The sequence below is a fragment of the Protopterus annectens genome, chromosome 9.part0 (genome assembly GCF_019279795.1).
Source record: "Protopterus annectens isolate FY-2018-M chromosome 9.part0, PAN1.0, whole genome shotgun sequence".
NCBI lineage: Eukaryota > Metazoa > Chordata > Ceratodontiformes > Protopteridae > Protopterus > Protopterus annectens.
In genome coordinates, this window is record NC_056743.1 from 1,313,820,786 (window position 1) to 1,313,841,716 (window position 20,931).

At 39.1% G+C, this 20,931-nt stretch overlaps 1 protein-coding gene across 1 annotated transcript in view; it reads left to right on the forward strand.

Moving 5' to 3' along the window:
- LOC122810946 (pulmonary surfactant-associated protein B-like) overlaps positions 1-20,931 on the forward strand; it is a 189,335-nt gene that overhangs the window by 29,003 nt on the left and 139,401 nt on the right. Inside the window, exons 2-3 of the mRNA XM_044082475.1 lie at positions 7,659-7,795; positions 20,244-20,339. Of these exons, the coding sequence (XP_043938410.1) occupies positions 7,659-7,795; positions 20,244-20,339 (233 nt within the window). The remainder of the gene's footprint in view (positions 1-7,658; positions 7,796-20,243; positions 20,340-20,931) is intronic.

Here is a 20,931-nt window from a genome sequence, read left to right on the forward strand (position 1 = left end):
CGCTACTGCAGCACCACCACCGCAGAGGTATTCAGTATAATATGTCTAAAACCTGTCTTAATTTTACTTATTATGTTCACAAAAGTATTTCACAACTGCAGCTGATGTGTGCATCTCACACACATATTTTCCTATTTACACTTGCAATACTGTAGCAGATGCTTACAAAACTATCAGACATGTCATTTTACTGGATCACCATAGTATAGTGCATCTTATAGCCTAGGTAGGAATAATTCAGAACTAAGAAAGGACTGTGTTTACTTCAAGTGTAACAATGTAGCCTGTAATGCTTCTATTACTTTTTCAATTGCATGTTATTCAGTGTTACTATAAATTCTTTTTTGTGTTACCTACATGAAAAACAGCTACCCTGTCACTGATTTCACACCTATTCTTTTTATTTATTTAAAAGAAGCTAGGGTTTGCAGATTTTAATAATCCCACGACCATGTTAAATGAGCTTAAAATATACTGCTTGTGTACTTCTTGGTTTTCATGAGTGCAGCCAGTACATGTACCCTAGTTATAGCTGGAAGAATTATGTTTGAGGCTATTTCTGAGGAGATGGTTGGGGTGAGAGGGGGATAAAGTTGGAACTGAATTTGTCCACTAACAGGTTTGTTATATCACCAGGTTCAGAGAATGTGGCAATATTTACCACAACTTCAGTACATTGCTGTGTGCTGCCCTTAAGGTTTCTGATATAGCTGTAGAAGGCCTTATGATTATCTTTCACCTATCTGGGAGGTTGTCTTAACCTCAAAGTTGGCTTTGCTTGATCTGTTTAGTTCTCTTGGTTGCCTTTTTACTTTGCTGAGAAAGTTACTATCTTTATGGGAATTATCCTGCCTGATTTTTAATTATGATTCCTTTTGCTATATATCCTTTTTAATTTGGGATGCCACCAGGGTGGTTTGTTTCCAGGGCTAGTCCTATGCTTACTTCTGGTAGGTACAGCAATCTCTATGCAGTCTTTAACATGGTTGTACATAGTTTTATACAGCAATTCAGCATAGGCTGCTGTGTTCTCAGGGTTTAGAGGAGCCTTGAATTTTGACAATCCATCATTTAATAATAAAAAAGTATTTCGAGTTGTTTCAGTGCCTAAGTCTGCTTGAATTTCTTGTTTATATTTTTATTATTTTAAAGCTATTTACTATTTACTAGTGAAGTTCTAGACTGCTTTTAACTGTTTTTGTATGATGGATTCTAGTTATTTGGTCTGCCTTTTGTAATAAAGAAGTGAAGACAGCCTGCTACCATCATGCTGGGGTCAGTTGTTCTCCTTGCATCTCTGATTATGTTTATGTACATGCTCAAGCTGTGTCTTGAATTTGGATCAGCACAGGGAAGTTGGATAACAGATGGATTTACTAAGACCACTGATGATCTTTTCCTTTGAATTACAATTGTTAATTTGGGTCTATATTACGAGATCAAAACCCCATTTCAGCGAACACCACAAGACCGACACGTATAGCATGAACTACGGTAATGGCGAATGTTCAAACCGCGAATCACGAAATGTCAAAGTGTCATGGCTGGCCCATCTGCGGTATAGCTCCGTAAGGTAAGTGTGCGATAGTTACAGACCTTAGGGTTAGGGTGCGGGTTAAGGTAAGTGCATAGATAGGTAATGTATGCAGGGTTTAGTGTAGGGTTAGAAGTAGGGTTTTGTTAACTGTATGTGTATGGATTATTTGTTTTGTTTGGGTATATGTCTGCAGGATAAGTGTGCGATAGTTACTGACCTTAGGGTTTGGGTGCGGGTTAAGGTAAGTGCATAGATAGTAATGTATGTAAGGTTTAGTGTAGGGTTATAAGTAGGGTTTGGTTAGTGTATGTATCTGTTTTATTTATTATGTTTGGGTATGTAGTATGTAGCGCACGGTGGTGTTGGCTGACTATGACGGTTCGAGATTTGAAAATTTGCGGTTTAGGGGGTTCGGCGTATTTGCAGTTTGGGCTATGTGTGTCGGTGTTGTGGTGTTTGATGATACGGGTTTTTGATTACTTAATATAGACCCGTTAATTTCCAACCATCAGACTTTGGTGAGTTGTGTAGCTCACGTCACTTAATTAGAAATACACTTTAAACCCAAAGCCTTTGTTAGAAGGAGAATAAGGACAGCCGAATCATAGTATGAACGTCACCTAGATGTGTATATTAAAAATAATAAAAAATTATTTTACAATATCTCAGAGAAAGCCTTACAGATACATCTGGTAGTATTGCAATCAACAAATTATAAGCTGATTAAAGACAGCAAGTGTATGGCACAAATATTTAGTGATACTTTTTAGGCATACTAAGTAATAGTATAGATAACCTGCTGATGAAAAAACTTCCAGTCCAGCAACCATATCCAGTTGTGACTTGTGACTGGGGAAAATGTAAGGCAAGCACTGTATAAAATTAAAAGTGAGTGAGCCGCCATGCTAAATTATCTAAATCGATGAATTCTGAAGAAAATGAATGATTTTCTCATATATTGTTTCAGTTATTTATTCCAACAAAATGTAGTTACTTGTTATGTGCCATATATATGAAAAAAGACTACTGTACTACTAATATTTAAACAAAGTAATATTAATAAGACTGATGTCCATAGACCTATCAGCCTAGCTAACAATATTGGGAACGTTTAAAAGGATTTATTCATATGTGATGCTCACCTAACTTGCTGTTCATATAAACTTTAGCCAGCAGGGTTTCTGGTGTGGTCATTCATGTTCGACCAACTTCATAACTTTTATGCAAGTTTGAATTATGTCCTAGATAACAGTCTAGAGGATGATGTAATCTACCTTTATTAGGCAAAGACATTCAAATAGTGTCTCTAATTAGTCAATAATTAATAACTACAAAGGAATTCAACACAGTCTCCTATATGTACATAATTAATGACTGCAAAGGAGTTCAACATTGTCTCCTATAAGTAAATAATTAATACCCTGATCCCTTTAAGTGCAGACATTTATACAGTTACATGAATTAAGAACTGAACTGAAAAACATAAATGATGTCATCAGGAAAAAAGTGTTTATAATATTGTGCCACAGAGGAGAGTGTTGGGGTCTATTATACTTTAACACCTTTATGCCTACATTTCCAAGTAAGGACAATGTTTGGTTCAGTAAATTTGCCAAATATACTTTAAAATAATCAACTGTAGCAGCTCAGAGTTCAAGGTGATCTGCAAATGTATTTAAGCTCTTTACTTAAGTAAACAATAGAGAATGATAGCTCTTTAAACCCCAAAATAAATAAATAAATAAAAATAATGTGAATTACCATTTGGTCACAACAGGGATAGGCAATATTTGATCAATAGTCAATAAATTCCCAGCAGCATTTGCATCAGGGATTTGGGGGTAACTTTAAGACTGTTATATGAACTTTAGAATAACTATTAACCTTACTGTTAGATGTTTCATTGTTATAATGTACATCATGCATATTATTTCATCAAAACAAGTAGTTATGCTTCCTCTCCATTAATCACTGAAGAGACCACATATGTAATATGCCACCATCTTCTGCATCTACTGTAAAACCTGAAAGAAATCATTTGGAGAAGTCCAGAAATTCAACACTAAACAAAATCCAAGCTGTCTGACAGCATTCTGAGTAATCACTATTCTTAAGGTGTATTCGGTCTGTTACACCTTGCTTAGGCATGACTTAATTTTGGCATATAAATGTCATAATGTCATACCATGACTGAAGGTCTAAACTTCTTCACACACACACGCACACACACACACACACACACACACACACACACACACACACACACACACACACACACACACACACACACACACACACACGCAGACACACGCAGACACACACACACACACACACACACACACACAACACAGAAAAATCTGTATTTCTATTGATACACTGAACACAGCAAGTAAGAGAACGTTTTTTTTTTTCTCTCAGTAGGATTGTACAGCTTTAAAACAATCCAGTAGGAATAAAACAAGATCCAACTGTAGAAAACTTTAAGGAAGACCTAGATAAGAGTTTTCTGGCATGCTATATGACCCTACAGTGCTAGTAAGGACTCTTATATAGCATCAGGTCAAGTTTCTGTGTCAGCCATCTATACAGTATGTTGAACATTGTATGTCTGATGACTATGTTGTCACTAGATATAAGTAGAATATATCTAATTCCCACCATGGTAACAGTAAGGTGTGATAAAACCCATGCTACTGTTCCAGGTATTGCTTGTCTATATGTAATCTGTCCATTTTTGTCATGCTATTCAGAATAGCAGTTTATACCTGATTGCCAAGGTACAGCTCAAGTGCACAGAATAGGCACAAGCTTCCTTAATGTTGCCTAGTTGAAAAAGATCTGAGGATTTTAAGTGCTGAATGAATGAATATGCCTTGACATTATATATTATTCCTCTATTGAGTAAGATATGACCAAATCACAGATTGCTGCTCTGGTAAGTGTGATAGGTCCAGTTCCCATACTGTAGATTGCCTCTATTATGTAAGATATGACCAAATCACAGATTGCTGCTCTGGTAAGTGTGATAGGTCCAGTTCCCATACTGTAGATTGCCTCTATTGAGTAAGATATGACCAAATCACAGATTGCTGCTCTGGTAAGTGTGATAGGTCCAGTTCCCATACTGTAGATTGCCTCTATTGAGTAAGATATGACCAAATCACAGATTGCTGCTCTGGTAAGTGTGATAGGTCCAGTTCCCATACTGTAGATTGCCTCTATTATGTAAGATATGACCAAATCACAGATTGCTGCTCTGGTAAGTGTGATAGGTCCAGTTCCCATACTGTAGATTGCCTCTATTATGTAAGATATGACCAAATCACAGATTGCTGCTCTGGTAAGTGTGATAGGTCCAGTTCCCATACTGTAGATTGCCTCTATTATGTAAGATATGACCAAATCACAGATTGCTGCTCTGGTAAGTGTGATAGGTCCAGTTCCCATACTGTAGATTGGATGAGCTGGATAATCCCTGTTCCCATAAGTGTGTTTGGGTGAGAGAGAGAACGCCTAGTTGATGTGTGGTTGATTGAATTTCTTTCCTGTTATGAGACCTTCTCATCTTTTAAGACAAAAGTCTTTTAAGACAATAGTCCACAGTCTGTGAGCTGTGTGCGTTATCATGCATTAGTTAATATGGTAACGTGTTCTTAGAAATGTTATAGAACAGTTATTACATCATATATTCTGTTTGTTATGAATAAATTGAGCTAATGGATTCAGTATCACATGTTCTTCCTCATGTTTCTGTTGTCTGAGTTTGCTTTAATTTGACTTGGATATGACTAAGGTACATCAATTATTATTACTGGTAATTAAAATTTAACAGAATTGTAACTTTCTGTAGTTAGCATGTTACACAGATGCAATTACATCATTATCTTTGCTGAATGTAATTTAAGATGGTATTCTGCATCATCCATGTCCTCCCCACGGTCGGGTAGCGTTCGAAAGACATGCGTGCATAAATGGGCGTGCCTTCGTTGAAGGTTGGGCATCGAGCTGGCACCTTGGCGTTTTGTAAAAATCTACTGCCAATCATTAGCAGACCGGAGTTCCACTGTGGTGACCCCTTACCGGGAAAAAGCCGAAAGACAAACAACAAACATTCTGCATCATTCATTAATCTGTAACAAGCAATAAATTAAGGCATTTGAATGTAACTCTGAGATGCTTGCTGTTGTATCGAACTTCCTTTAATGGCAGGTCTTCATGAACTAGTACTCTTTGGTGCAATAAGTCACAAATCGATTGTACCTAATTCTTATACACTTTAGACCATGGACTGCAAACTTCTAGTTCATAACTTTTATGACAATTGCAAAGCAAAATAAAATGCAATGAACTGATGCCTTATTACACTAAGCAATACAATAAACATTTTGTTATGCCAATTTCACCTGTGGGATCATGTACCATTGGACACAGCCATGACCCATCATTTCCTGACTTAGGCACTATATTGTGTCCTTAGCAGTAGTAAGTTAATTTTGTGACTATAGCTTTCTGTTTTACTTATTCAGTAGCCCTGGGCACTTACAACTAGATATCTCTAAGTTATTTTACCAATTTCATCCCTCAGCTCTACTATATCAAATCCTAATATTGTACACCTTTGGCTAGGATTTGATAAAATCCTCACATCAGGTGGTGTAGCACTGAGCTAAGGGGCAAAGTTATACTATACACTGCACTAATAAGTGCATCATTAAATACATGAGGTGCTGTCCTCCCCCTGCCCTGTGGAGTACTGTAGCATCATGTGACATTCGTTTGCCTTAGTTATGTCATATACGCATAACAGATATTGGTGAGAGTACCTGATATATAATATAATATTAGAGATGCAATCTGTAAAACAAGTTGTTTCTATAGGTCATCTCTATCTCCATGTCATTGTCTGCGCCACACAGCCCAGATATAATGGTATGCATTCTACTGTGCCATGGTGCATTACTTAACACAGTGAGAGGTAAGGTGAAATAAACTAAATTTAAGGCTCATACATTACTTCAGGAGAGATTATGTAAACTGAAAGCAAAAAAGGTTGGTCATAAGATAGACTTAAATCTTCCAGAAACAAACTGCAATGTCCCTGTTTAGATTATTCAAATGAAGGTTTCTCTACAACAGGTTAAGAAATGTAGTATGAATAATAGGAATGCAGATATTGTTTTGAGTAAGTTGGATAAAGTAAGATCAAGACAAGACACAATGATCAGATGATCTTCTTCCAATGAGTCTGAATCAGACCCCTGTAGTTTTGTAGAGGCCACAGTGGACTCATCGACAAGATCTCAGAGTAATGCCTATCGCCTTATTACTGCAAATGAACAGTAAAAGTACCATTAAATAAGGGACAGGACTTAAGTAGGCTAGAAAGTTCTAGGTTTATTAAATTGACTGCTGTGGTATGGTGTAACATATTTCTAATGGACAGTTTATGTCCAAATACTTGTCATCATGCCTTTATCACTGGTAAGATATATCAGTCCTTTCAGCTGTTACAATTTTATAACTGAGAATTCCAGATATGGGAATCAGGTGGATGTGCCACTCAAACATTTGCTGGAGAAGCTGAAGGAGTTGGATGTGGAATAATAATTACTGAATTTTACTGGAGAATTGCTTGGTGGGAAGTTGAAGAGATCTGTGAAATATTGTAGTTTAACCAAGTAGTACAGCTTGTACAGGGTGTGAACTCTGCATATTAAAAAATGTACAGACGTGAGAGTTAAATGAACTACACTACCAATAAGCAGAAAGACAGAAAACAATGCAAGTTCCCAAAGCCTTATATTTCTGTGTTACAAATGCAAATGGGTGGTATCAGTACTAACACACATATCTGTTTCTTTAGGCTGTCACGGCAGCAGTAAAACTTTTTGAAATCTGGCCTCATGAGTTAAGATGTCACAACAGCTGTAATTGCAAGTAAAATGGTGCCCATCCATCATCTTTTATTTTACAATAGCACAGTCATCTTCAACTTAGGTTTCCAAAAAACACAATTGCCTTTCTATTACTTGTTTACTTTTTTAATTGTTTTTCCATGCAGCAAGTATATGCATTAATGTACTAAAACTACATTATTTTCTTCCTGTCTTGTCTATTTTAGCTGCAATCTGTGATCAGGTTTTTCAGCATGATGAATGTGAACAAGGCGAGGAATTCTGGTGTCAAGATCTACAATCAGCCACGCACTGTGATAAAGTACCTTACTGTACCAAGTACATCTGGGGAGATCTTGAGCAGGTATCTATTTCACTAACTCTCTGTAGCCTTGTTATTATTAGAGTTATGGGCATTCCGAAGCCATGTCGCTGAAACACTGGTATGACATTATAGGATAATTTCCTTATAACAATTAACCTCAAGGATAGAAGGTTTAAGGTATTATACACTGAAGGTTAGCTTTGCTGGGTCTTGTCATTTTTACTAAATGATTTGTCTGTAGAAACTTTTTACCCTTTAGTTTGTGTTTTCAGTTTCTTCTGATTTACCCCATTTACTGTTATGACAATTGTCATTTCTGTAATCAGTCTCATCCCACATGTTTTCAGTTTTGCATTGAGTTAGCTTGTCATTTGATAAAGTTTCTGTTCAAAGTCTGCTTGTAATGCCACATATCTGCATACAACAGCTTTTTTGATCTGCTCCCTCTGACAGTCACTAAAGTAAAAAAAAATGTCAGCATTAGAGAGATTCTAGTAGGGTTAATGGATGACAATGATGTAGCTGGTAATTCATCAAGAGTATAGATAAACATGTAATGATAGACTTCAAGTGTAGATGAAAAATATCTGCAGTGTACGGGATAAATGTTTTTACCACACTCTTTATCTAAGGTCTATTTAGTTGGTGTGTGTGTGTGTGTGTGTGTGTGTGTGTGTGTGTGTGTGTGTGTGTGTGTGTGTGTGTGTGTGTGTGTGCGCGCATGTGTGTGTGTAAAATGATGTGGGATCACATGCTGGTAGGTGTGTGAGGTAGACACCCCCCCCCACACACGCACACACACACACACACACACACACACACACACACACACACACACACACACACACACACACACACACACATAAAGCATTATTTCTGACATTTTGTGAAAGTGTGTTGCCACAAAAACAACTGAAACATGTTTATTTATTTTCTGTCTATTATAGCACTTGAACCAATTGCAGATCACAGAGTGGTAACGTACAGACATTTGTTCATGTATGATGCCCGCTCTACTGTTGCTCATAAACTCAAATGCAATGGAACAACTAGTCACCATTCCCACAAGAGGAGACAATATACTAGACCTGATCATCACAAACATGGGGACAAAATGCTCCACACCGGAAGTATATCCCTCTTTGGTAAGATCAGACCATAAATTAATCTCACTGGAAATCCACATCCCCCCCCCCCCCCCTGCACAAAAAACCACAGTGAAGAACTTCTCAAAAACCAAATTCACACTTCTTAAGACTGAAGTGGTATCCTTCAAGGCCCCTGGGCCAGTGGAAACCACAACCCACACTGCTGAATCCTTTGCAAATGCCTTCTATGGGCACCTTCAAGAATGCATGGATCATGCAATCCCAAATAAAACCAAGACCCATTCCCCCAAAGGCAGGCACCCGGTCTGGTGGACCCCAGCCATAAACAAACTTTACAACAGGAGGAGGAAGCTACTACATGACAGAGCAAAATCACTAAAAGGGAAGGCATCTCTGATCAGTACTAGCAAAAAACTACGATCACTCATAAAATCATCCAAGGCCAACTTTGAGAGAAAAATCGCAAAAGACACAAAAGACAATCACAAGGCCTTCTTTAGCTATGTTAGAAACCTGGGTGGAAACTCCCAAATACGCACAGAGTTAGTCCAAAATGACACAAAATACACTGAACCCACTGACATTGCCAACATTCTGGCAGACAGGTTCAGTGCAAATTTCTCCTCCCCCTCTCCCCCAAAAGGAGAAATAACTATCCCAGCAGAGTGTAGCCTCCCTAACATCTCAGATGCCCAGGTGAGAGCCGCCCTCTCTAAAGCTAAAAACACAGCATCAATGGGACCGGATGGTGTCCTGGGTTGTGTGCTACATGAACTCCAAGAGGAACTAAACCCACACATAAGGCTGCTGTTTAATCTTAGCCTTACTACAGGATACATACCCAAAGAGTGGCGTATGGCAACAGTGGTCCCACTTCACAAAGGCGGTGCTTCTACAGACCCTGGAAATTACCGCCCCATAAGCTTGACGAGCCTGGTCTGCAAAGCTATGGAGAGGATCATTATGGAACTCATAAACAAAGACATTGGGGACCTACAGACATTGGATCCTACCCAATTTGGCTTTGTCAAGGGCAGATCCTGCCTTTTGAACTTGGTTGACATTTTTGAAACAGTCACTAAGGCCATTGATGAGGGTAAGGCAGTTCACACAGCCTACCTTGACCTTGCAAAAGCCTTTGACACAATACCCCACTCGGGCATCATAGACAAACTCACCAGCTTAAATGTAAACCCATATGTCACAAGATGGGTTACAAACTGGCTCAAGGACAGAACTCACAGGGTCAGAGTTGCTGGAGCTATGTCAGACTCTAAGCCAGTCACAAGCGGTGTCCCACAGGGCTCAGTCCTGGGACCCCTCTTGTTCGGCATTTATTTTTCCGAGGTACAGGCAAATATAGGAGGATTGTGGCTGACAAAGTTCGCAGATGACTGCAAACTGGGCGCCATAATTGATACTACAGCGGACACAAACATCCTTCAGAGAGGCCTCATAGAAATGGATAATTGGTGCCAGAGCCATGGCCTTAAGCTGAACGCCAAAAAATGTATAGTCATACCCTTTGGGAAAAACAAGGTATCGACAAATTACCACATAGGTGGTAATCCATTAAGTACGGAAGAGGTAATCAGGGACCTAGGGACCCAGGTTGACAGTAACCTCTCATTTGACACTCATATTGCCAAAGTGGTTAGGAAGACCTTCTATATTGCCCACCTTATCATGAAGGGTTTCACATCTAGATCAAGAGAGGTCATTGTGCCCCTGTACTCTTCACTTATCAGGCCAATGATTGAGTACAATGCCCCATTTGGGATGTATCTCACCCGACACCTGCAGCAGTTGGAAAGACCCCAAAAGTTCCTCACCAAGAGGATAAAGGGTCTTAAACATATGTCATATGCTGCCCGACTGAAAAACTCCAGCTCTATTCAGTCGCATACCGCCTACTCAGAGGTGATCTGTGCCTGACGTACAAGGCCATGTCCAATCCGGAATTAATGGACATGCTCCACCTCAGAAAATCCAAATCCATCAGAGCCACGAGAACAAGAGACTTAAACCTCAACACAGAAATAAATAGGACGTGCTGAAGGGACAGATTCATAACCCAGAGGCTCCCTACACTCTGGAACAGAATCCCAGTCCATGTTAGGCAGAGCCCCTCACTGACTCTATTCAAGAGAAATCTCAATGAGTGGATGGGAGATCGTAGGTTTACCCCGGGGGTCATCTCTGTGTCACTACTAGACAGAGGCATGGTAAACTAAACCCTAAAAGGGCGTAGTATTCTCATCATAAGGGGTGGTGAAAGCCACACACACTCTGGCTAGGCTTATAAATGCCCTAGGGCAGATAGCCTAGTACGAACCTATGAACCTATGGATGAATGGGATGGTGTGGGTAGTGATACTTACATCATCCTAGCTTTGCTCACTTAGGGATCTCTTTTCATTAATTTGTCTCCCAAATACACACCTTTGATGTCCACTCTTCAGGTGTCAGCTCTCAGTGTTGTAAGAGTGGCCATCTTAGATGCAGATAAGGGTGTTTTTTTCCCTAGAAAAGAAGGTTTCTACCTGCAAGGTTGTGTCAGGATTCAGCCCCACTATAGACACAGAATGGGGAAACCTAGCAGACTTAGAAGATAAATACCATGGGATCATTTTATCCTTAGAGAAGGAGAGATCCCCAGCAGGATCAAAGCAAGATTCAACTTAGGACCCATCTGTGATGATGTGAGATATTGCCAGCTATACCAGGAGAAGTAGAGCAGTAGATGTGTAACATATGCCAGCACAGCTAGCTGGAATTTTGTAAAGAATTATATGTTATTTGTATATCAAACTGATTTGTACAGATGCTAGTATTGAAAAATGTATTTGTAAAGCTGCTTGTGTTAAAAATCTACCAACAGTGGGTGCTGACTGTATTGTAACCGATATGTTTTAACAGAGAATAATAGAAGACAAGAGGTTAGTCTCAGTCCACCTAATTTTGAAAAACAGTAAGAAATTACATTACTTAATTTAGGCCATAAAGATTGTTCAGATGCATTATAATAAATGATAGACTAGGTATATATTCATTCTGGAAGTGGAATATCTGTAGAACAGGAATTGCATATACTTTAGCAAGTTGTCAGATATCTTTCTAGCAGTCTGATAGAAATTTAGCTTCTGAGGTGATAATTATATAAGTTTTCAAATAAAGGTTTGATGCTAAAAAACAGTCAAGCTACACTTCTTTCTCAAAACCAAAGTGCTGTGTGACAGATATGGAAGTTGCCTGTTTTGTCATATTTATGATCAACGTATTGTTGGAGAGGAGAATGAATTTAATGATCAGCCTGAGGGCATTTATTACCAGCCAGTTTTCATGTTTATGATTCATAACAACATAAATCTTTAAAGAACATGCTTAGAACTCAGTGATTGTCCTTTCATATTAGTTGATCTGGCATAAAATGAGAGTCGTGAGTTCATCTGATCAATAGACTACCAAATTTCTAACTGTTCTGCAGGCCTTTGCTACAGTATGCTTTTATATGGCATATTTTAATACTGAACCTATGCAGACCATATCAGTTTATAACCATGTGTCCTAAATATTAAATTACCTAAATATAGAGAAGTCCTGGGAATGCCACTTCTAATCAGTGGCCAGATAATGCAATTAAACTGATGTGGCATTTGAAAACATCTAATCAATGTTGTACTTTATCAACCCAAAGAAAGTTTATCATAAAAGGTATACAATATGTATGTGCTACCCCATGTAAAGACTACTTTGAGACTCTTCTTATGACAGATACATTAAACTATAGTTTTTACTTTTTATTACAATAGTTTTGAATCCAGTTTTGCAACTGAATTTATATTTTAATTTTCATCATATATATTGCTTCAAATGTACCCATACTGCTTGTATTATTTTTTTAATGTATGTATTGATGTTTGTATTTCTTTAATTTTCAATAAATGCAAAGTTAATATCAGGAGAGAAGAAATGTGTAAAATGAATCAACAAGCACTAATGGTGAATTTAATGAAATACTGTAATTATTTGAAGTGGTACTTTACCTAGAAAAAAGCAAGATGCAAATGATAGTTCCTCTCTGAGTATTAGACAGATGTTCATCATATTGATCACTACTGCAATAGCCTTAGCTATAAGGGTTATATCCTCCAAGAATATAATGTCCAGCCAGCTTCTGAAGCTTCAAGATATGTGTCATGCACCTAAACTGTCAAGCATCTTGAGTTGAGCTGACTAAAAGACAAGTTTGGGTGTGAAGCCCTTTAGAGCTTTACTATTGCAAAAGAATACACTCCTCTGAGGCTCTTGAGGATTGGCGGTCGGCTTCTTCCTTCCTTCGTTGAGCAGATAAGTTCCCTTTGGGGGGAAAAACTTCAATTTTCTTAAATTTATTGATGTTTTATTACTTTCTTCTTCAAAAAAGTTATTTAAAGCTAGGAGTGTTGTTTTTTAACTGTCTTGAGACTGTAACAAACTTTTAAACAAAGCACTTGTTTTTTTTCTATCAAGTTTAAAAGTAATGTTAACTAACTGAAAATATACTTTCTGTGAGAAATTGATCTCATTTTTCCTTGGCAGGGATGGCATGGTATTTGAAAGTAGTTTTTACTATGTTTTTTTCCTGTCGAAAAAGTAACTTTTAGGGACTGGTAGTTTTACTGGCATTTGCTGCTTGTCCTTCACAGGCTAGAGCCACCATTTTCACCTTGACCATGGAACAGACCACCAGGCCCATGGTCAGCCCTTCTTCCAGCCACAAAAAAGAAAAAAGTTAAGCAAACAACCTTTGCCACCATAGCAGGCTAGCAATTTGCCTCAGCCACAGGTGAGTGACTGCTGTGGCTTTTTGTTTTTCCTCAGACCACTCATCTATTTCCCCAAATCCCTCTGGTGTAGCACATACAGCCACTATGGCCCAGAAGTTAGCCATAGGTTCATAGGTAGATAGGTTCATAGGTAGATGCTAGGCTATCTGCCCTAGAGCATTTATAAGCCTAGCCAGAGTGTATTTGGCTTCCGCCTCCCTATTAGATTAGCCTACTGTGCCTCTGTAAAGTAGGTCAGAGAAGGTTCCCTTTTAAGATTAGTTTACTGTGCCTCTGTCTAGCAGGGACACAGGGGAGATCCCAGGGGTGAATTTGCAATTTCCCATCCACGCGTCCAAATTTCGCTTGAAGAAGGTCAGCGAGGGGCTATGTCTAACATGAATTGGCATTCTATTCCAGAGAGAGGGAAGCCTCTGGGAAATGAATCTGTCCCTCCAGCATGTCCTATTTATTTTTGTGCTGAGGTGTAGGTCCCTGGAGCATGTAGCTCTAAGGGACTTGGATTTTTTGAGGTGGAGCATGTCCATTAATTCTGGGTTCGACATGGCTTTGTACGTCAGGCATAGATCGCCTCTGAGTAGGCAGTAAGCAACTGAGTAGAGCTGGAGTTTCTTTAGTCGAGCTGCATAGGACATCTGTTTGTAGCCCGTGATCCTCTGGGTGAGGTACTTTTGGGGTCTCTCCAGTTGCTGCAGGTGTCGGGTAAGGTATATCCCAAAAGGGGCATTGTATTCAATTATGGGCCTGATGAGTGACGAGTAGAGGGGCACAATGACCTCTCTTGATCTAGATGCGAACCCTTTCATGATAATGTGGGTTATATAGAAGGTCTTTCTAACCACTTTGGCAACGTGATTATCAAAGGAGAGATTACTATCTACGTTGATCCCCAAATTTCTAATTACTTCTTCCGTACTTAATGGATTATCACCTATGTGGTAATTTGTGGGCACCTTGTTTTTCCCAAAGGGGATGACTATGCACTTTTTAGCATTTAGCTTGAGGCCGTGGCTCTGGCACCAAGCATCCGTCTCTGTGAGACCCTTTTGGAGGATGCTTGTGTCAGCTGGAGATTCGATTATGGCCCCCAGTTTGCAGTCATCTCTGAACTTTGTCAGCCATAATCCCCCTGTGTTAGCGTGAACCTCAGAGAAGTATATACCAAACAAGAGAGGTCCCAGAACTGAGCCCTGTGGGACGCCACTTGTAACTGGTTTGGATTCGGACATGGCACCTGCAATTCTGACCATGTGGCTTCTATCTCTGAGCCAGTTTGCAACCCATCTTGTGATATAGGGGTTGATATTTAAGCTGGTAAGCTTATTTATGATGCCCGAGTGGGGTATTGTGTTGAAGGCTTTTGCGAGGTCCAGGTAGGCTGTGTGGACTACCTTGCCCTCATCTATGGCTTTGGTAACTGTTTCAAAGAAATCAACTAGGTTTAAGAGGCAAGATCTGCCCTTAACAAAGCCGAACTGGGTAGGGTCCAGTGTCTGGAGGCTCCCAATGCCTTTGTTTATGAGTTCCATGATAATACGCTCCATAGCTTTACAGACCAGACTAGTCAGGCTTATGGGGCGATAGTTTCCGGGGTCCATTGTGGCACCACCTTTGTGGAGTGGGACCACTGTAGCTGTACGCCATTCTTTGGGTACATATCCTGTAGTAAGGCTATGTTTGAACGGTGACTTAATGTGAGTGTTCAGTTCTTCTTGGAGCTCGTGTAAGACACAGCCTGGGACACCGTCCGGTCCCATAGATGCTGTGTTTTTTGCTTTGGAGAGGGCAGCTTTCACCTGTGCATCTGTGATGTCAGGGAGGGATAGGCATTTGCTCCTTTGGGGGGGAAGGGGGGGGGAGTTTGTGCTGAATCTGTCTGCCAGGATGTTGGCTATGTCTGTAGGTTCGGTATATTTTGTACCGTTATGCAACAATTCAGAGCATATCTGGGAGTTTCCGCCCATGTTCCTGACATAACTAAAGAAGGCCTTGCGATTATCTTTAGTGTCTAGGGAAATTTTTCTTTTGAAACTGGCCTTTGATGATTTTATGAGGGATTGAAGTTTCTTGCTAATACTGATCAGAGATGCCTTCCCTTTTTGGGATTTGCCATGTCCTCTGCAACTGTTGTAGTCCCCTCAGTGTGCTAGGGAGAGCCACTCTTGTCAGTCTTGGGAGATGGAATAGGGAAGCTTTCCCTGTTGTGCCAGAAAGCTGTGCCCATCCCTGAGGAAGCAGCTTCTGCCATTACTAACACAGCTGGCCCACTTTGTTTGTCAAAAAGAAACCAAAAACCAAGCATGTATCCACTCCTCCTCAAATTTCTTTAGACATGAGTAGTTTACTAGGTCTAGCTCAGGGTTTAATTCAGGCTATTGATTGTGTTTCTGGTAAAAGACAACAAGATTCTTCTTTTCTGGAAGAGATTCAAGATTCTGAATCTGAACAAGAAAATGCAGGGATGGATTCAGAGTTTTGTTTTCCTCAGACTTCTGATTCAGACTCAGAGGAGATCTCAGTTTCTGATTCTCCCTGTGAGGGTTTCTTTTTTCTGAGACTACTGATGTAATGTGCAAGCATTTTCACTGGGAGAACACTGAGGTTTCTCATTCCCTCAGAAAACACTATAGGTTTTGCAGAATGATTTACCAGAATCTACACCTATTCCTTCTGTTCTTTTAGCTTAAGAGGATGTGCGTGTTTCTGCCAGCAATTTTCCTGTTAGTCAGCCAGTTGCCTTTTAAAAGGCAAATAGAATATATATACAAGTCCTCAGTCTTTTAAAATTTTATACACTATTCCCAAAGCTGACCCAGCAGCTATATCCTTGATTGATCCCCTTGCTACTAAGCAGTTAGTAAATTCCAATCCTACTCTTTTGGATAAAGTTGGGAAAATTATTGATAGGTATGGGGGAAAGTATATATTTCTTCAGGTTTGGTTTTCAAAATTTTGAACTGTCAGGCTATGTTAAAGTTTGTTCTGACAAATTATGACAGTTTGAGGAGTGTTTTATCTGCAATTTCTTCTTGTGAAGAAAAATGCTTTAAATAACTTAGTTTCTTCTTTTGCACTTTTCACAGGTCAATACTCATTCTTTGCAAAATGTGTGTGTGATACTTTTTCTAGGGCTATGGCCACTGGTACTGTTTTAAGGAAGTTTGCATGGCTGCAATCTCCAAACATTCCAGATGATGTCAAAATGTGATTTTGAATTCTTCCATGGGCCACCTTGAGGTGATCAAATGTTTGATGAAAGAAGTAAGTTACTCTCATTTTCCAAATTGTCCAAGAAATTTTCTTTCTCCTCTCCATTTTGGCAGAAAACAAAATAGACTTAACAGAATTCAAGTAAATGGATGTTTATGAAAGAATTCAAGGGAGTTCCAAAAAGAAGTCTCTAACTCCCAAAACCACGGGCAGTCCAATATGTCTGAATAACTGTTATAGGGGCCTTGTGACCAACTTGCACCCTGGCCCCCTTTTTCTTCTAGAAAATCTTAATCTCCATTTTTCTCTTTGGCAACAGATTGCTTCATACAAGTGAGTTCTGAATATCTTTCATCAAAATTACAGAAGATAGTGGGAGGAAATTCTTCTTTTACAGGGGGTCATTCCTTATCCTCCAGATCAGACTTTTTTGGTTTTTCCTGTTCTTCATCACATGCAGTCCCAAGAACTTATAGAACCAGTTCCATCTTTCAAAGTTGAGAAGGGTTTTTATTCAAGGATGTTCCTAGTGCCAAGGAAAGAAAATGCTTGGAAACCAGATCTGGATCTTTCCTTCTTAAAACTGTTTGTGATAGTGCCTTAATTTAAAATTATGTCACATCAAATGTTGTTAATTCTTCCTCTTTCATGTTTTCTGGTAACACTAGACTTATAAGATGCTTATCATCACATCCTTATTCATCCAGTCTTCAGACATTCCTTAACATTTTGTATGCCTGGATCACATTCTCAGTTCTCTACCTTAACCATTGGACTATCCACTACAACACATTTTATCATATTTATATAACTTGCTTATCTCTGCAGTCTTTTTCAAAGTGTCAGGAATCTTTCTCTTGGATGATAAATCTCTTACACACCCTGGGATTTCAAGAAAACAGTCAAAAGTATTTCTTCACTCTGTCATTCAGGATTGTCCCTAGAATGTCAAGTAGATTCCTCCATTCAAAGAGCTTTTCTTCCACAGGAAAAACAGATCCTTACTTAGATCTGTTTCCAATGTTTTCCACTCAGACTTCTGCCACTGCAAGGGACTACCTTACTATTTGTGGTCTCATGCCATCTAATATTCTCATGATAGCACTGACAACACTCCATATGTGAAAGACATAGTGGTATGTGAAATCTCTTTAGCCCTAGCATCAACACCTTTTATCTTTTGAAATCCCATTGCTGGGGTTTGTCAAAAGAGCAATATTTTGGTGGAAGCAACAGATACTCTTAAATCCAGGTCTCCCCTTTTCCCTTCCTGCTCCAAAAAAGGCAACCACCAAAGACACTTCAGACTTTCCTTGTAGAACAGTTTCAGGAGGAATAAAATTACAAAGGTGTGGGACACCAAAAACAGATGCAAACATATAAATATGTAGGAGATACTTGCCCTGGTTAAGGTATGCAACTCTCGGATCCAGCTTCGGTTCCTGGGACCTCTTCAAAGTGGTTTCAGATGATACCACAGTTTCGTGATACATCAGTACATCAACAAGCAGGGCGGAACCAGGTTTTCCTTTGCAGACTGGTCACGTTACCTTGGGATATAGCTTCACAGCACAATCTCACTCTACAAACATTCTATATTCAGTCAGAGCAAAATTGTGTGGCACATACACATGTCACACATAAAGCTGAGTGGCATAGTGGGCTAATGCACAAGCTGAGAAGGACCAGAGCAGACCCTCACAAATGGAAACTAGATCAGGGGCTCTTACATCATTTGATCCATCTATGGGGAGATCCTCAGGTAGACCTTTTTTGCCTTCTCTTTGAACAATCAACTGGCAAGATTTTGTTTCAGGACTCTATGTAAGAAGGCCTGGGAGACAGATGCCTTTTGTTTGGACAGAATGCTCCTGCATTTGTTTCCACCCTTTCCACTAATATCTAGGGTACTTCTAAAGATTCAGAGGTGATCTCCCAAGATCATTGTAGTGACTCTCTTCTGGCCTAAGCAAATGTAGTTCTCCATTCTTTCAAAAATAGCCAGGGGCAATTACCATATGTTTCCTCACAGAATGAATCTACTCACACAAAAACCAAAGGTATTTGGTACACTCTGACATCAATCATTTTCAACTGACTGCATGGATTAGAAGGTCATAATTCCTTTTAGGTACCTGCTTACTGAGGACATGCAGAAGATGCTAATAGAGGTAAGAAAGCCAGCTACCAAAAAAGCATGTATAAGCAAATAGAAAGGGTTTTCTGCTTAGTGTAAACAATATTCAGGGTTAGTTGTTCTCTGGCATTACAATATCTGTATGAGTTACTGTTATATGGCCTTTCTTATTCCTCTATCAAGGTTCATGTATTGGCCATTTCATCCTGTCTGCCCATATAGGACCTCCTGTTTCAAGGCAGTCTCATGTTAAAATCTAATTGAAAGGAATTTTGTATAAGAGGCAATCAAGTAAACTTGTGGCCCTCCTTGGGATCTTAATTTTGTGTTAGAGAAGTTAACATTTGTTCCATGTGAACCAGCTAAGCTTACTAACCTGAGATTCTTAACATGGAAAACAGTTTTATTGATTGCTCTGACCTCTGAAAGAAGGGCATCTGAGTTACAAGCTTTTTGTGAGTGATCCCTACCTCATTTTCCATAGGGACAGGGTTTCTCTGAGAACTAATCCTTTTTTTATGCATAAAGTGGTATCCAAGTTTATTTTAAGCCAAACTATCCATCTACCTATTTTCTTTACTGAATCTAAAAATGTGTGCAAAAGGATATGCCACACTTTGGATGTCCACAGACAACTCAGGTAACATCTTGACAGAACTATACCTCTGATCTTAGATCTTCAGATCAAGTGTATATATGAAGGTAAGAAGAAGAGGCAACCTGTTTCAAAACAGACTATTTCCAAATCATTGTCTAAGCCTATTACCTTTGGTTATACTCACCCTAACAAATCTATTCTGTGCAGGGTCAATGTCCTGTCTTCCAGGACTTTGGTGTCATCTGTGGTTCTTTGGAAAATACTGGAGTCTAGAAGTATTCTAGAAAGTGCTGTGGCATCCTCTGTGCATACATTTACAATATAAACTTGAGTCCTTCTCTAGGTCTGGATCAAGCTTTGTTAGGGCCATTATCCAGGGGCCCCTGGATACCTACTGTTATGGTAAATTCAGCTTACACAATTGTACTTTCCTAAAACATGCTTACCTGTGTGTGTCCTTTTGAGTGAATTCCAAGAATGTCTTTCTTTTCAGTGATATATTTAAAAGTAAAACTGGCATCACATGGAAGTACTTAAACATATACACTTAAATGTGTATCGGTTTTGTTCTTACTTTCTTTCATTTATTTATTTTTTGCACTAGGTGAATTTCAAAGAAGAAAGCCCCATGATCAAATGTTTTGCATGCAAACGTATAATGAAACGTGTGAAGAAATCTGTGGGTGAAGTTACTGATAAGGTAAGTATGATGACCATTCCTTAATGAAAGTTTCCATTTCTACCTATTTCCCCTTACAATCAACTCTGTTTTCTTCCTTTCATACTGTCCCTCAGTACAGTTCTTCTGACAAATGCAGTCATTACAGTTTCTATATCGTGTGTCATTTGGAGGATTGCCTTCATAGCTGCATGACAGTTTATGACAACTGCTCAGGTGTTTATTTATTTATTTATGAATTTGCTTCTACAGTAAAGTATATTACAACATGGTTCTTAAACTAACAAAGGTTCATATCCTCACAAGCCAAGTTAGACATCTGTCGAACTTATCCCCTTTAAGGTTTTATCTGGCAGTATTTGTTAGGTTCTTCTTCCATCCTCTGTATTTTAGAAATGGTGATCTTAAGAAAGAATGATTCTGTGACCATGTCCTTGATAATACATATCAGATCCAAGGAACAGACATCAGTATTAACTAAGGCAAAGGAAAGTGGAAATGGCAGTCAAAAGAAAAGGCACAAACTATGGAAAACGTGCCAACAATTGAATTAATGCAAATTGCAGTAAAGAAAGGCAAAAAAAGTTGGAAAGTAAGATGGTTTATTTTCATT